Below are 17,585 nucleotides of genomic sequence, written 5' to 3' on the forward strand. Positions count from 1 at the left end.
ACTACTACAGATGAAAATAATTTTGCTAACAAAATAATGGCTGTAAGGTTGAAGAGCTCTTCAGTGACTTTTGCCTTTTTGGCTCTACAGTATTAAGTGTCCTACCTGCCTTCATAGGCTACTTTTCCACAGAGATATGCTCTTCTGCACAAACCCAGTGCACAACAGTGTGTACCCACACAAACACACAGGCACAAACATGAACACGCACCCCCACAAACATGCCCCCAGTAGAAAAGAGTGGTTGCTATGTGACAAAGAGCCACACAGTCCACACAGTTGGCAGAGACAAAAAAGAAGCATTTTCTGAGGAGACTTTTAGATGTGTTGTTATTAACCGTTCTCCTTCCAGTTGAGAATCTGTATCGTACAGTCGTCTCTTCTCAAGGACCTTGTAGAGGAGAACATGCCAGTGTTTTTCAGTTGTCACTACTCATTTTTTCTACCTACCTGTACATTTGTTACCACTTCACTGTATAATAGCAACTGCATAACCACTCCCCTCTCATTCATTCAGCCATTATTAGTCATCTATCTCTCTATACTCCGTCCTCCCACTCCTCTAGCTGCCATTTTTTGACCTGACCTTTCTTTCTCCTCACATCCATCCTTCTATCCATTCATCCATTGACCAGCTCCATCAATCCACTCATTCTTACATCACCATCCATCTCATTTTTCTGCTTCCACCCCCTCCTTCTCTCCACTAATCTATGCATTCCATCAAACCTTTACCCAGCCATTCATGCATCCATCCATTCATCCATCCATCCATCTGTTCATCTGCTCCTCCCTCAGAAAAATGTTCTGTGTCTATACATCTCTTCACTAAAAATCCACCTTCATGCATCATTAGACAATCCATATGTAAGCGCTCCCCACTCCTGCCTCAGTCTCTAAAACCCTCCAACCTTATCCTCTACATATCCATCCGTACCTCTTGGTAGCGGGCCAGTCCCCCGTTGACAGCGGCGTCAATGACCCCGTTGAGGCACATGGTGAGGGGGTTGATGTTCTGCATCTGCCGGCTTTGACACTGGGTGATCAATGTGCGTAATTGTAAGTTCTTGTTCTCTATGACCTCAATGGCGTTTTCCAGCGGGCTTACTTCCACCTGAAAAGAGCAAGGTGATGGAAAAAAAAGTGTTTTAAGAGCACTTCTGCAACACTAAAGAGAGCTTTCCTAAGTCTAAATGCTAGAAGAACATAACTTGAAGATTCAATGGGTTATCTTAGTTTGGCATGAAGATTACACATTTACAAAAGAAAGCCAGAGGACTGAGCCTTAGCTGCTCAATGCACCATCATGTTCACTGGTGCTGAGCAGGTAGCATACAGTGCTTCTTTACAGAAAAACACAGTGAATCCAAAACAAGCAGCTGAAAGATTCAACAATCGATGCATATATGTAAAAATACAGCAGCTTTAAGTATGTAGCATGAAGCATTTTATTGAAAACACATGATTAATATGTGGTTACTTTTGTGTATACTCACAGAAACATAAAAAAAAACGTCCTGCATTTCTTCTTCTCCGTCTCACACTAAGCTTAATCCTTTTGTTAACAGAGCTTTTGCCAGTTGTGTATGTTATACGCAACAGCACTGCCTAACCACCATAAAATAACACTGCATTCACAATCCACAATTTCACACCATGCTCAGCAGCTATGCACTAAAGAATATGGGCTTAGACGAAGGGAGACAGACGATGTGTTATGTTTTGCATACGCTGGACAAAACAGCATTTAAAATCCTCCCACTCCTCAGAGATCTGAATGAGGAGATCCAAGACGGAAAGCTTTTGAGGGGATTTACGTGCAACACTGTGGGAATGGACTGAAATATGATAGTGATTCCAGGTTGAAAACACAGAGTAAATATTGGGAAAAAAAATCCCAATAGAAAAATCCATTCCAAAATAATTGGACATGCTGGTAATCAAAGCAAAGCAATTTGATCTTAAGCACAACATCCAATGTGTTCAATGGAGGAAATGAAATGTGTCCAATAGCCCCAAAACCATGACCGAGGTCATTATTATTATTCAATGAAACAACCTGGATCAATACTATGGTATTAACTGGTACTAAATTGCAACCTGAAAAACAAAAACGTATTGTAGGAACCCATGTGTGAGATGGGTGTGTGTTGACGCACCAGCTCTCTCTTTTCCACCTCAAACCAGCGGGAGATGCCTGGAAGACTCTGGACCAGAGTCAGGGTTGTCCTCTCCACCCACAGGCTCTGCAGGAACACACAGTTTACAAGAAGGAATATTAGTTGATTGCTAAAGATGTATAAAAAAAAAAATCCCTAGCTACGTGATGCACACATGCACTCTATGTCTGGCAGACAGCACACAATTTAATTACAGATGAAAACATGCTGAGTGCACTTACTGCCAAACACCCACTTTTGGGTGTAGGTCAGGTGTCATGTCTTATATCTCATATCATCATTCATGTACCACCACTTAACCAGCAAGTTTGTCAATATGCCAACATCCTACAAGGTCATTCAGACAGCATGTAAACTATAGAAACTGTAGGCAATTAACATAATACTATGGTGGAACTTTCACAGTATGTTTATCATAAACATGTGAACAACAAGAAACCTGACCAGTGCTCAGTAGTTATATGCCGATATTAGCTGAATACTCTACTTTGATCAGAAATTAACTCTCACACTCATTAAAAATATTCAACAGTTCCACTGAATTCAATTACTGACTATTTTCTTCTCAGTTAACCTGCCCATTATTTTATCCATCCAACAGTCTAGTGGATTTACAGGAAGGTGAGTGAAAATATTCAGATGCTAATAGTCAAAGTTTAATTTATTTCAAGTTTAGCATCCAGCGTCTTGCTCAAGGACACTCCAGCAGAGCAGATGAGTGCTGACAAGTGCTATCGATTCTTTGTCCTCAGGTTGAAGAAGGGTCTTCCGTCTCACTAGAGAACCCTGCTGCCCTTTATTGATTTTATGCTCTTTAAGGCCAAGAAACCCACCTGAACATGGCTTAAAAAAAACAAAAGAACACTTGTGTTACAGTTCACGATCAGGAAGCTGAAAGCAAAATCTGACAAAAAGAAAAGTCTTGACCTTTCTGCAAACATGTTGCTTTTTGCAAACAGAAACTTCTTGAATTGTGGAAACAGCTTTCTTTGATTCTTTATTATGAGACATCATAACAGAATCCTGCCACCATTTCAAACACATTATTCTCACATATGATTCTAGAGACATCTGATGGAAATGTGATATTATGATTACATTTGAATAAATAGTAATAGAATTGAGATTAAATGACAGCATGAAGTATTTACAGTATGTATTAATGCTAAACACCTGAACCTAGTATCTGTGATGTGTGCATGTGTTTAGAGTGTGTGTGTCTACAAGTGTGTAGCTGAACACACTGAGTTTATTTTTGCAAAGCTGCATGGCTCACACTGAGTTTCTGAGCATAATTGGTGATAAAGGGGTCATGATGAATAAAACATTTATTCTACACAGACTAATACCTGGGTGCAGGTTCAAACTATCACTGCCTACACGGGCCTACGATCAATGAACAGGGTTGAGAAGTCAGCCTGCAGTGAAGCCATGCTAATCACCATAACTGAAAAATTTCAATTTGTTATTTCATGCCTTAGCATGGCATTTTGCAGCTACTCCACAAATCATAACAAGCCATACGTTTATTTTTTTAAAAGCTTATGTCAAGCAAAATGTAACATTTCTGTGGAGGAAAAAAGAAATTAAAATAATACTAAAGATGTAGAGAAACGTCAAAATGTCACTGTCCTTTCTGCATATAGAGTATGTGTCTAGAAGCTGTGTTTCATGTGTGAGTGGATGTCTATCTTCACTCTTTCTAGTGAGTTTCTCTTTCTGTTCCCCGTACCTTGAACTCGTTCTCCTTGTCTTTGGTTCCCTTGTGAAAGGGCCGGTCATATCTGAACCTCCAGATGTGATTGAACTTGTAGAAGCTTTTGATGTTGTCAGGCACTCCATCTCTCTGCAGCACTTCCTGACTCTCTGGGATGGGGGTTACAGCGTAGATCTGCAAATCTGGAAGCACCGGAAGTTAAGGAAAGCGCAAGAGAATATCCTAGTGGGGACTAAAACCATACCTGGAGCTGAAATGTGCAAACTGCAGTGTTTTCTGCCCCGAAATATCACACATGCAACAAGTTTTTGTGCACATTAGTTGCTCCACAAAATAAAACTCATGAACACATGAAAAAAACGAGAGAGAGTCTGTTTTTTTGTATCCTACATTGCTGAAAAAGAGCAAGGAGGACTTGTCAATGCAAGGAGCGGAGGAAGATAGAGGAGCAGGAAGTGATTCAGTGTTTTCTGCATTGCTCAGTCTCACCATCGTCTACAGAAAACCCCGCACTGATCAGCAGCTTTAACAGTGAGTTAGGACAAATCAGATACACAAATTCATACTCATACAGTAAGTATGCGAGAGGGTGACTAGTGATTTGTAAGAATGCTGTGTGAATGAAAAACAAAACAGAACAATTTAAACATCAATCCTCCTGTCTTGTTTGTCTCCTGTCGTGCTTCTCTCTTCATTCTTTTTGTCATGGTGCCATCTCTGTTCCTCTTTCCTACACAGACCAACTGTTGTCCCATACATCAGTGTGAATAATTGAACACTCCCATTTTGTATGGATACTTAACATACTGTATTATAGATACAGTGACTCTACTTAAAGAGCAGGGCGACCATGTTGTATTAGCAACTTTAACACAGCATGTCGTACATTTGTACATATGTCTGCAAGGTTGCAATACAATTTATCTGTTTGTCAATTACCATATGTTTAACAGAGCTTTTCTGCACAATATTCTCTGCAGTGCAGCAGTATGTGCATCATTACAGGCAAGTGTTAATGCGAAGCATGCTGTGTGTAAACACCTGTACATACACTTATATATACACATATATTATGTATTTTCACACATTTGACTGTGTCTACTTAGCACAAATTCATTTATCCATGTTAGTGGGAATGAATATTGTTTATGTGCCTTTCTACAGCCAAGGATACACTGTGCGTCTGCCTGGTATATAGTCTGGTCTGGCTGGTTGACGTGCTGCATGGCGATGGCGTGGGGGAACTCGTTGAGCATCCGCTGCTGGAAAGCCTCCAGCCTCTCATAGTCATGGCCGCGGCACACAAACTCCTTATTCTGCAGAGGACAGCGTGGGGTTAGTTTGACATCTAGTGGTGGAATGTGGCAACTGCAGCCTCATCTGCAATCTCACCCAAGGACAGAGCCTGTCACATCATTAAATGGTATTGAATACGAGTTGCTGAATGTCACTTTGCACTGGCACAGCCTTATATAAGAAAAGTTAATTCTTCCTGCAAGTCTCTTTCTTCTTTTAAGTGTTACTCAACCTGTTATTCATGTGACCGAGAGAATATGGAGATTTTATTACCCGTAGGAAGAAGGGAAACTTTTTGCCGTAAAAACCAACTCTGAAGAATTCAGGTTCTAGTCTTTGCTGGTCCATGATCTTGTCATAGAGAGAGGCTTCCATCATCTTGCAAAGAAAACAATGAGCAGATAAATATACGGCTGTATAACATAAATAACATTACCTTTACTGAGCCAAAAACAACTTACCCTCATTTTGCTCAAGTTCCTGTAGTCATAGTAAGACTCATACTGGTCAGCCAGTTCCCTGCACAGGATGATGCCATTCTCCCAACACTGAAGACACAAATAACAAGCACATATTCAACCTTATTTTCACTCTGTCCTGACAGTGAGGAATCTCATGGTTCTTCATGTGACTGAGACAAATGTACGCAATAGAAAGGTTTAATGCTCTGTAGTGGTGGTCCTAATCTGCATCCACTGGGTGGCACTCGTGAGTCAACAATATAGGGACTCAAATATAACTTCTTCATGCAGGTACACCCTACACACAGCCATCTTGCTAATTAAATGAAAAGCTTTCCTTTCCTGCTGCCTTCTAATCCCTGTGCGGCAGTACCGGCAGATGGCAAAGCTCGTGAATGTGAAGGCAAATTGCACTATGAGTAACGAGGGGAGCAGTTTTAATGATTCCGTAGAGCAATGTTATTTTATCACGGACGCTGGATGTTTTTTTGGGGGTTTTTTTGTAGTTCAGAGAGTTTTCATATTGTAAATTTCCCTGAGAGCACAGAACAATGGTAATGGTAGTTAGGGTAAAAACACAGAACATCAGAAAAAAAGGTTTAAAAGGAGGAAAAATGAAAAAAAAAAATCTACTTCCTGGGGAATAGAAACACAGCATGGTGCGTCAGGTCTGTTTAGGCTTCCTGTCCCACAGTGGATTCTTTACTAAAACCAGTGCCATCAATACCCACAGTATTTCTTAGAGGAATGGTGCAGGATATTGTGCAACAATATGGATCCCTTTAATTACATCTGACAGCAATTGATCTGATTAGATGGAGGTCATGTTGATGCCTCGCTGTCACAGATCACAACAAGAGGGTACAAATCAAGTCGGATCTCAACTGACACCTATTTCTGTTGCCCTGCCTTCCTCTCGTGAATGGATTTCATCTTTCATTGGTATAATGATGAAATGAAATCTATTTAATATGGCCGTGGTTCTTGGCAGAAAGGGCTGGCATGAGTGAAAAGGAGTATAAGGGGTGACATAAGCTCTGTTTGTTTTGTGCTGTAAAATAATTCAGATGAACATAAGTTATTTGATTGACTGTTGCCAAACAGTCAGATCCAAGACAAAAGGGGAAACTTGTTTGTAATGCTGCATAAAACAGTCTGCATGCATGTACCCCTGTGGTGTGCTACAAAGGAGCTGACAGGTGGAATTGTCTTGTTGCTGAATAACAGTCAAGTTCACAGTCAAGTTATGCAAATACAGTACACTATAGAAGACAGAAGCAGGCATGCGTTCAAGTTCACCTTCCCCCTGTCGAAATTCTGGACGATAGTGAGATGCAGATACTCTTTTCTTTGCCACTCGCTCTGCATGGGGTAGTTGAGGAACTCTCTTAGAGGCCTGTCTGACCACTCCAATAACTCATCATACAGCAGCAGGGTGTAGGACGCCTCTGTGACACACACACAAGCACAGGCAAATAGTGAAGATAAAACATACATCTAGGAAAACACGATTCTAAAGTGAAGGGGTTGTGAGGATGACAGGCCATTCCAATAACTCATCATACAGAGGCAGAGTGTGCAATGTGTCACCCACACACACTGACACCCGCACTTACATAAACTGTATGTTAGGGTCATTCCTGTAGGCGTACCTGTGTAGTTTTGTGCTTTCAAGTGCAGGTCGTACAGTTTGTGAATGTAGCGAATGTACATCTCCTCTTTGTTCAGCTCCGTCTTGTAGAAGTTCTGACAGGAACATGAAGTATCACAGGGGAAAGAGGATTATGAAAATGATAGAGTTCACAGATACAAATGTTGAAAGTTACATATTATTGCATGGTAGAGGTGCAATATTATACAGTAGTTCTGCAGCTGATTAACAGTGACGTGTTATCCATCTGCCCACACACACACACACACACACACACACACACAGGTGCTATTGCAGATGGCTGCAGTTATATAAGGAAATCCAAGTAGGCAAGAGCAAGAACAAGTCCATATTTCTTTAAATTCCTTAATAAAAGGACAAAAACTGCTCCAGGCTTGTATGAGCAGGAAAAGATAAACAATGTGGCACTTATAACATATATTAAGACAAAACTATCCCTTCATCAAACTCTAAACAAGATACTTTTAGTCCTTGTGCACCATAATTTAATCTTGTTTTGTGTCATTTCTGCATTTCAACTGACTCAAAATTATGAATATTCATTTATTCAACAATGCATTCTTAAATAAAATAAAAGCACACTGGTCATAGTATTAATTAAGTCAATAAAAGAAGACCTGGTTTTAGAAAAGAAGCCAGAACATGGGTGCAAAGTGTAACTCACCAGTAAACTGACAGTACATCCAATCTTTTTTCCATCCACTTCTCCCAGCTTCATACAATCCCTTTGATAGATGACAGAAACATAAGGCATAAGACACAGGAACTGATATGATATATGAAGTATGTATGAATGTGTATTTCTACATCTCGGTGTATGCATGCACTCTCACCTATAGTCCAGCAGTCTCTCCATTAAGCGTGTCACAGTAGCGATCAGCGAGATCCCGCTCTCCCTCCAGGTCTCTCTCTCAATTTTCTTCAGCAGACTGGAGGGCAAATGAAGAGAGACAGAAAAAAGACAGAGAGATGTGAAGACCAAAAGAGACAAGAGGTAAAAGAGAACAAATGGGGAAGGGATGGTGATGGGAGGGGGAGAGAGAAGAAAGAAAAATAAAACAGAAATTAATACGAAAGAAAAGGAAGCAAAGCAAAATTAATCCCAGTCATACCACTGTCACCTATGCTTGTTGGCCTGCCTGTGGGAGTTAACATAAGAAAATACCAAAGTGGCAATAAAATTCACAATAGCTGATTTACATACTGTTTTGCCACCTTTTTTTATTCTTTATCACAAATAACTCTTAATCTCAAATGACAAACATCGCAGCCAGATGGCTTTTGGCTGAAATTAATGTTCCCCCTGTCCCCCCTAACACAGACGACACTGAGAGAACAAAGAGGAGAGCGTCTTACCTAGGGTACGGACCAAACAGAGGAATTCTACTCCAGGCGGGAAGCATAGGCGGAATAAATTAATATTAATACGATTAATACCAGCACACACGCACACAGGTTAGTTTAGGGGTTAGTGGAGTTAGTAGGAAGAAAGTAAATTAAGAAACCAAATTAAAACAATAAATTAATTAAGCAAGAAAGAAGGCTAAAATCATAAAAACTTGTCACTAACCAGAATTAATTAATTCCATTAATCACAGTAAGCTTAATTAGATATTGACAATTTAACAATAATGACTCCTAATGTATCATTGCATTAAATGGCACAATATTAATTATGTATAGCTTTAATAATATGCACTGATATTACAAAATGTTCTTTAATGTTTTACATATAAATGGTGGGAAGAGAATGGCAGACTATGAAAGACACAGGGACAGCGAATGTGTACTGATCGAACTTTGATTCACATCTATGTGGTATTAGAGGAGACATATAGTTAGTGTGAATCAAAAATATGACGTCACTTAATGAAATCATGTTTTTAGATGCTACGTCGGGATGTAGGACGTCGTTTTACAGGTCCAAATATTCTGTAGCAGTGTAAAGGGAAGAGGGACGTAAAAATGTGAACAGGCACAGAACCACAAAAGAAGCAGGGATACGAACACGAATACACACACGCACACATACACACACAGCGGTTAGCACATAGTCTAAGCATGCAAGAGCACAAACCTGGAAACGTAAGGACAGAGTGGACATACTGGCCATAGAGGAGGAGTTAGCAAAGATGAAGGTGACTGATGAATATTGATCACTTACCTGTGATTATTATCTCATCAACCTACATGTTGGTTTTTTTATTTACATGTGTTTATCTGTGTTATTTGGCTTTTAGCCTTAAAGGTCATTTTTCAAAGCAGAGAGTAAATCATTAAACTCCATACACAGCTCTTTGTCTGTCAGTCGTATCATGGCATGGTGCATCAACGCATCTGCTGTGATTTTACCACTTTGTTGGTTGAGCTCCATGGACCAAATTCATTTTTAGCTCATTTTTATTATAATTTCTCATTTTTTGTTGAAACTGGTGAATGTATGTGCCCTTCATCTAATCTGTCTTCTGTTTCTATTCCTCTCTCTAACTCACATGCTGTTGAAGAGCTCCCTGTACGTTTCATCTCCTTTGCCCTCGGACATCAGGCTGTCCAGCTTGTCGATCAGCTTGGCTTCCACCTGTGAGGGAAAAAAAAAAAAATTAAATCTCAAAGAGGCTGCAAGTGCAAATAATGTTGATAAAATGACAGAGGAAGAGCAGCATGGGTGGTCCAGAGCTGACATCTCAACAGTGTGCTCACATCATATTATCTCAGAGTTTGACGGAATAATTATTATTATATAATAATATTATATATAATATAATAATATGTTATAATCCTGCCTTGATTTTTTTTTTTTAATTTGCTCACTACTTTAAGCTGATTTAAACTTCTTATTGAATATCAGTTACAGCTGTGTACCTGTTTGAAATTGCCGCTGCGTCTTTGTTCCCAGTCCATCATGTCGTGGAAGATGGGGATCATGACATTCCTCAGATCAGGCTGAGGCACTAGCGTCACCTCCAGAAATGGACCAATCATTGCCGGGATGAAGTTCAACTTGTGTTCCCCTGAAGGAAAGACAGAGGTCAACACAGAGGTTTGGCTCTTACTTTAGCCCTGAACACAGCGTATTGTCTATGTCAGAAGCAATTTGGCCAAATCTGGAAACCAATCTTCCAGACTTCAGGACCTTCAGCAACAATAAAAGCTGCTCTGGTGATTTGGTTTAAATGTATTGCACTCCAACCAAATGATTTGGTGTAGTATTTTCATTAAATATTAAATAATCACATTGAATACATTTAAATTCATTAGAATTAATACTGTAGAGACATTCCCATTTATACGGAAAACAAATAAAACCAAAACAAAAATGAAGTGACTTCAAATGCATTTTAAGTTGTGCAAAAACACCCTTGAATACACAAAATGCACGGCCAGCCATAAAAGAAAAACTAAACTAAACTGTATAAATCCATTAGAGCAGAACAAAAGCATCCACAGAAAGCAGAGTGAGGCATCCAGCTGGTTGTCATGGTGACAGTTTTGGCATAAAGAAAAGGGGATGAGAGTTTTTTGTTTTCTCAAATCAGCTCAAGTACAAAGGAATGGAGAGTTCATCTGCCTTTACTGTTTATGGTGAAGACTACTTTTGCACCAGAGGAGGAATAGAGATGGAGATGTTTTCAGTCATGTTGTTTTTTGTAGAGATGCCCAATGCTGTTGTCTTTCAAGTGACAGTGCGAATCATGTGTTTAGATGAGAAATCTCACCTAAATTCTGCCACATGCTGAAGATCTCACAGCCCATCATCACCCTCATGTCACCATACCTGCAGGATAAAATACCGCGGTTAGAAGGGGGGGGGGTGCTAGCAGCAGGAAAAAACTATGACGCCGTACAGAACGACATGCTAAGCAGTCATTATACTGTCTACGACCTCCAGTACCGTTTGTGTGTTTGTACAGTATGTGGATGTTTGGCAGTTTGACAGAGAGCCGGAGTAGGACAGGATAGCTTGTTGAGTAAGCACATGGCTCATTACAGGTCTTCCTAACATATTTGGCAAAGAATATCGAGAGTGACTGTCTGAATTTGCAAACAGTACTTACTTTTCCAGGATCTTCTTCCTCTTGGAGGGAGAGAAGGACTCCAGTTGAAGGCAGGGCTGGTTGATAAATATGACAGACAGATAGAAATAGGAGTCCCACACCTAAAAATGACATGCAAAATATAGAATCCTGTCAGTCGGGTGCAAAAACGGACTTGTCCATCCTGCATTTTCAGCAAAAATGACCAAATGGATTCTTGATGTTTGAGTTTTCAGTGGTACATACTGAACAATAACAGATGTGAAGGCTACCAGCTGTTAATTCAAATGACAAAATAACTTGTGATTGAATTGAAGCCAAGAATAGGAAATGCTTATCATCATTCCTTATAATATTTCATAAGGAAGCAAACATAATTACCACCTCTTTTTAATTAGTTCTTTAGTTCTGTTAACGGTTAACAGGATAAGCAGCACAGATAATGGATGGGAGCATATGTTCAGTCTGTTTTCCTTCAATTTGATTGTCTGCCCCAAGCTTTTCACTGATTTTAGCTCAGTTTTATGTCTAAATCTCTGCGAAGGTTTTTGTTTTGAGAAACTAAATAAAACCTCCAAATGATAGTGTGTCGGGTACTCTAACGGATGCCTTCTCAAAAGTAAGATTGAGACACAAACTTGCTTGAAGTACTGTGGCATGGTTTAAATCTCCAACCACGGTGACAGGCGCAAGCTGTATCTACAAACTGGCACATTCTCCTACCTTGTAGTCAAACTTGTCATTGAGGAAGTTTTTCCTTAGAGCATCAGAAAGGTAGAGAACAGTCGTGATGATGACACTAGAACAACAGAAAGAGAGGAAGAGGTGACATGGTGAAGGAGAAAGATATTGTGTCACCTTAGAAAAAATTAATAAATAAATAAAACAAGAACAAAGTGGCATGCTAGATAAGAACTCACCTGATTTTTCAATTTTAAAAAATATTTAAATTATCTATGTGCTGTGTCCTACACAGTGCATTAGCCTTTGATTCTGAGCACAACATCAAAGTCCTCTTATATTTTTCAGACTATAATAAAAGATTCAGCTAAGAGTGTTTTTAAAAGTGACTGTAGGAACTGTCCATACCAAAAGACCCAGCCCCACATATAACTTTAAGAAGATATAAGCGCTGTGATTTTAGCACAAATCTAATGTTTTTTTTTATTTCCATGCCTGGACATCCTCACTGCATAGCGACCTAATCTGCATACCAAGTCAGCAAAGGCCCCTGTTTGATTTCCTGTCTTCCTTCATTCGCATCTCTTCACTGCTTTTCCATCTTCTGTGGATGTGTGTTTGAACTTTCACATGTGGGGTCTTACTTGTTGGTGACCAACCGCATGACGGTCCAGTCTTTGGGAAACATCTCTGGTCGGATTAGGATCCTGAACACGGTAAAGATCTGAAGAAGGAAGTCCTGGAACAAACACAGAAGACGTGGTATTCAATAGAACTGGGTCAAGACATGGTCCGTCTCATAGTGTCGCAAGATGATGCTGTAATATTCTAATCATACAGTGCATTATTACTACTACTACAACTACAGTTCTACTTACAGGTGTTCAACATGGAAAATATGTGTCTATCATCTCAGGAGCAAAGTCAAAGACAAAAACAATGTTGTAGGAAATTTTGCAGAAATGTATGCGCACGCTGTGGAATCACATTTTTTATTCATTTGTGGGAATATGTAAAGAGAAATGTGCGTACATGTATTATTTAATCATTCATATCAATTGGCTGATTTTTATTTAAGTCTACTTTCTAGTGTGACACTGCATACTGGGCGTGCAGTATGGAAGTAGCTAATGAAACAACCACATGCAGTCTGTGTATGCTTCTCTCTGTGGAAATGCTTCTCTCTGTGGTGCTGAAACAAAGAAATCCATATTCTCTCAGTTGCAGAGACCGAGAGCTTTTTATGTGTCATGTGACTAAATAGCAACAGCTATAATATTCAACTAATTTAGGAGTTACTTTATTTCAATGAATAAAGATAAAAAAAAGCTCTACACATAATTACAGACATTAACCATTTTTAATATGGGCACTTTTCAATCTGTTCTATTCAAGCCCAGTGTCTGCTCGATCCATTCCAGACACTTACTTTAGGTACTCTTTATAAAAGTGCTAAGTTTAAGCCATGATAATTGTCCTTCTTAAATAAGTGAGTGCTCTCAAACTGACTATTTCTGGTATTTAGTAAATTGAATTGTCACACGAGTGAACCTTCTGTTGTTTTTCTGCTTTTAGCTCTTCAGTAAGTATCCTGCCACGGATGTGCGACATGCACATGTATGTTCAGATGACACTAATCAAATGTAATCATCACTTAGACTTTGACATTTCTTTTTACATAGCAACCTTACATTATATTTAATAAATGACACAGAGGCTAAATTACTGCTGTTCAGGTGCAGGTGGAAGTTAAAAATCTGTCACTTCAGATCCACACACACACAGTCACACAAGTACAGAGTGAAACAGGCACAGCCACAGACAGATAGACATGAAGAGAGAGAGAGGGAGATAGATGTGGTGGTCTTACCCTCAGGTCATCTTTGCTGCTAAACGCCTGCAGCAGCTGCTGGTAGTGTCTGTCAGTCATCTGTCGCAGGAGTGCCAACAAACAAGCCACAAACTCTCCCTGGAGGGACAACACACACACAGAAGAAAACCGAAAGTTCGTCAGGTCATCAGTATTAGCACTGTATTACATCTAAAATAAAACGTTAATGTTAGAGGTTTAATCAGCTGAAATGAACAGTTGAAATTGCTCAATACCAAGACATAAAACTAACTTGTAATTGCATTAAATTATGATTAGGACCAGTCAGAAAAGACACACATGAAGCTACAATAAGGGGTGGCTTTGCACATCCATTTTTGTAGAAATTAGGAAAGGAAGCGTTTGTTTTAATTTGTTTATAATCTACAGTATTTCCTTGATTAGTTTCTATTGGAAACTGGTAGGAAATGGGGCAACATTAGGAGAAATCTATTAGAAGGGGAACAACCCTATCCCTTCCTTAAGTCTCCACGACACAATGATGATGATAATGACTGTCTCGTTATTATCCACATGATCGTTCCTCTTTCATGCGCTCTTGTATTATAAATGTTAATTATTGCCATCAATGTTAATAATGTTGGTGGAATTATAGTCACCACAGCAGCAGCTCAATTTAAAAATCTATAATTACTCTTGCACATTTTGTTAAATCCCTAAACAATTTAGAGTAGTAAGCGCACACACACACACACACTGCACATGGTAAACCACACGTACAGTGACATCTTGGAACTGTAGTCTCATGGCAGGTCCAGTAGACTGAGGCCGATTGCTAATTTCCAGGATGGTCCGCAGTAAAACTCCCAGCAGGCTTTCGACAATTAGCTCCACCTCTTCAGACACTACAGGCTCCTACACAAAGGAGAAAAAAAAAGCACACATTTGTGATTGAAACACACTCGTAATATATACAGAAGAAAAGAAAGACCAAAATATGAATCTAAAATGTCAAGGTAACACTTAAAATGCTAAACTATGACTTTTTTTTGCTTCCATATTTACATGAATGAGATGAATTATTTGCATTCTATTCACATTTTCCTGGCAGCATGACCTTGAACTATAATCAACATCTGATGTTATTTTGCCTCTGAGCTAAAGTCTGTATCTTTTAACCTGTAATCTTACTTTCGTTTTGGTTTTAATTAGTCTTGAACAAGTAAGTATGGGTGTACAACAATTTACAACTAAAAATTCACATAGTCTTCTATGTATGCAAAAGCAAAAGACATGGTTAGGGGATTGAAAGCAACTCAAAGAGAATGAAGGATAAACTGGTGTGTGTGTGTGTGTGTGTGTGTGTGTGTTTGCATGTGTGCATCTCCCTGTAGCCTCTACCTCTGACAAGACAGACAGGTTTTGGACAGAGCGATAATGAGAAGGAGCCTCAGACTGGCACTTTGGCTGCCACTGCTGTCACTTCCCTTTACATGCAGTGCCAGCATGTGTGTGTGTGTGTGTGTGTGCTGTACTGGGGGCCTTTACCCCTCTGGTACCAAACAGTGCAAGCCAGGCAACCCAAGCTCCTGGACACACAAATCATGCAAATGCATACGCACACAGCTCGAGGTGACAGCCACTGCTACAATGCCCGTTGCTAAATTGATGGGGCTCATTACTGGAACGCACGGCTGCCGATGTCCCTGTTACCAAGACTAATTGACCATATAGACACAACAAAGCAATCTGCTGTTGCAATGTATTGGCGAGGAAATTGCTTAAGACTAATTCTACTAGCTTGGACTTCCTTTGAAGTTATTTTCCAGTTGCTATGATGATAATTCTCTCGTATGGCCTCGTGCAACTGTGCAACTCACAGACAGAACACTGTCATATTATGGCTTAGTTAGACAAGAAAATCAATACCACAGTAAATATGAAGCTCCTGAAAGCAGCTGACTAGCTTAGCTTAGCTGGCTCTGGTTAAAACCAACAAATTCTACCTCCTGTACAGTACCAGCACATCTAAGCTTGTTAATTAACCGCGGATGTCCTCTGGTTGGTCCAGCCAGGAAAAGGTCTGGCAGCACCCCTGTGTAAAACTTTTTTATAAAGCGTAAACAAATGAGATATGACACGTTCATGAGCAAGCTTCAGATATGCTGGCAGGCAACATTTGTTACTTTTGAACAGAGCCTGACGCTTTTGTCTTTATTCTGAGCTAAGATTACCAGCAGCTGTCTTCAGCTTCCATTCTACTGAACTGACCTGACAGTGATGTCTTTCGATCCAACTCTGAGGAAGAACATAAATGAAGGTACTTCCCAAAAGGTCAAAATGTTCTTTCATCACCGGGTGGGCTATATAATGAATAATGTATAATGAAACTTAATTATCACTGGAATACTCACTGCTGTGCCATTCTCCTCCTTCTTGATAAGCGAGAGCATGCTGGTGAGGATGCTGGCACACATGACCAGGTCTCTCTGCTCCTGCATGTGAGCCTGGAGGACTCTGAGGACCACTGGTAAGAGGATGCAGCGTGATTCTGCAACACAAACGCACAGAGACATCTAAGACATAACAATGCTAAAGAATAAAAGGAACATTCATCCAGTCCTTCATTGGGTGGTTCCTTCTTGTTTCACTTTCATGACCAAACTAGTGTTTAAATTTAATTAGGTGAGTTCGTTCAATATAATTTGCATGAGGGGTGTTTTTCTTATTAAATATGGCCTTTCAGGAGCACATTGGAAATACAACACTGGCATAGTAATTACCTTCAGTGTACCGTTTTATTAGGAATAATTTAATTACACTGAGTTAATTGTACTATAGGGTAACAATTAGCCAAGGTGTGCTCTCAAATGACTGGAGTGCACAACCAGCTTAATATGGACTAGTAGCCAGTGTGTACAAGCTGCAAGACAAACATACAAAGTCTTACTGATCATTTTCTGCTATTCTGTGGATGATTCTAGGTGTTTATTGTGCATATTTTTCTTCTATGTTCACAGTTTATACGCAAGGATCCTTTTCATCAGTGTTATTTGCTGTGTTGGGTTTCCAATGTGTTTACAAGCCTTCATTTTGGATGCTTATCAAAGTGAATAAACAGCGCATCTGTGTGTGTGTGCATATCTTACCTGGGTTTGTGTAAAGCTGGCTTTCCACAGTCTTGGCAATGCACTGCAGTTTGACAGCCTCCAGGGGGCAGTCAGCATGTAGAGTGGTGGGCAGACTGCCCAGTGTCTCCCTGACAAAGCCGGCCACTTCCCGTACTGTGAAGATTTTTAACAGTTCACCATACACAGCTGGAAATGTCCGCAGGAACACCGCCTGAGGAGAAAAGAGCAATCTTGAAATTGTATGGATGCTAAATGGATGCAATATGGATGCTAAATAAATAATTTGATTTAGTTTGAATGAGGATTAATAAAAAATTATTTAGCTGCTAATTACATTTGGAGAGAACAGACCGTTTAAAATATTATATGCATCAAGTTTAATATAATAAATAGTGTTGGTCAGATGCTAATACAGTCATGACATATCAACCCTATTTTCTCTGTGATCTGAAGCCTTTGGACTGGTACAGTGTTTGTTGCTCTTGGTCTGATGTTCTTTTCTTCCTGTCAAGTTCTGTCACATTCTCGCTGCTCCAGAGAAAAATGAAAATGACTAAAGTTCACTGAAGTGTCTCGTTTTTT

At 39.7% G+C, this 17,585-nt stretch overlaps 1 protein-coding gene across 6 annotated transcripts in view; it reads right to left on the reverse strand.

The window, feature by feature from the left end:
- The window catches only part of dock4b (dedicator of cytokinesis 4b), an 89,822-nt gene that overhangs the window by 14,531 nt on the left and 57,706 nt on the right, over positions 1–17,585 (reverse strand). For 4 of the 6 annotated variants that reach the window (XM_026362574.1, XM_026362572.1, XM_026362576.1 and 1 more), the window contains exons 23-43: positions 17,022–17,214; positions 16,287–16,423; positions 14,653–14,787; positions 13,912–14,010; positions 12,686–12,780; positions 12,084–12,159; positions 11,382–11,482; positions 11,043–11,101; positions 10,189–10,337; positions 9,819–9,904; positions 8,683–8,709; positions 8,160–8,255; positions 7,991–8,051; positions 7,307–7,400; positions 6,954–7,102; positions 5,655–5,741; positions 5,467–5,571; positions 5,072–5,213; positions 3,913–4,079; positions 2,160–2,246; positions 938–1,114 (exon numbers count right to left, since the gene is read on the reverse strand). In XM_026362574.1, coding sequence (XP_026218359.1) covers positions 938–1,114; positions 2,160–2,246; positions 3,913–4,079; positions 5,072–5,213; positions 5,467–5,571; positions 5,655–5,741; positions 6,954–7,102; positions 7,307–7,400; positions 7,991–8,051; positions 8,160–8,255; positions 8,683–8,709; positions 9,819–9,904; positions 10,189–10,337; positions 11,043–11,101; positions 11,382–11,482; positions 12,084–12,159; positions 12,686–12,780; positions 13,912–14,010; positions 14,653–14,787; positions 16,287–16,423; positions 17,022–17,214 — 2,322 coding nt within the window. The remainder of the gene's footprint in view (positions 1–937; positions 1,115–2,159; positions 2,247–3,912; positions 4,080–5,071; positions 5,214–5,466; positions 5,572–5,654; positions 5,742–6,953; positions 7,103–7,306; positions 7,401–7,990; positions 8,052–8,159; positions 8,256–8,682; positions 8,710–9,818; positions 9,905–10,188; positions 10,338–11,042; positions 11,102–11,381; positions 11,483–12,083; positions 12,160–12,685; positions 12,781–13,911; positions 14,011–14,652; positions 14,788–16,286; positions 16,424–17,021; positions 17,215–17,585) is intronic. The other 2 variants (XM_026362577.1, XM_026362578.1) reach the window with 1 other exon arrangement.

Source organism: Anabas testudineus, chromosome 23, assembly GCF_900324465.2.
Source record: "Anabas testudineus chromosome 23, fAnaTes1.2, whole genome shotgun sequence".
In the NCBI taxonomy this organism is placed as follows: domain Eukaryota; kingdom Metazoa; phylum Chordata; class Actinopteri; order Anabantiformes; family Anabantidae; genus Anabas; species Anabas testudineus.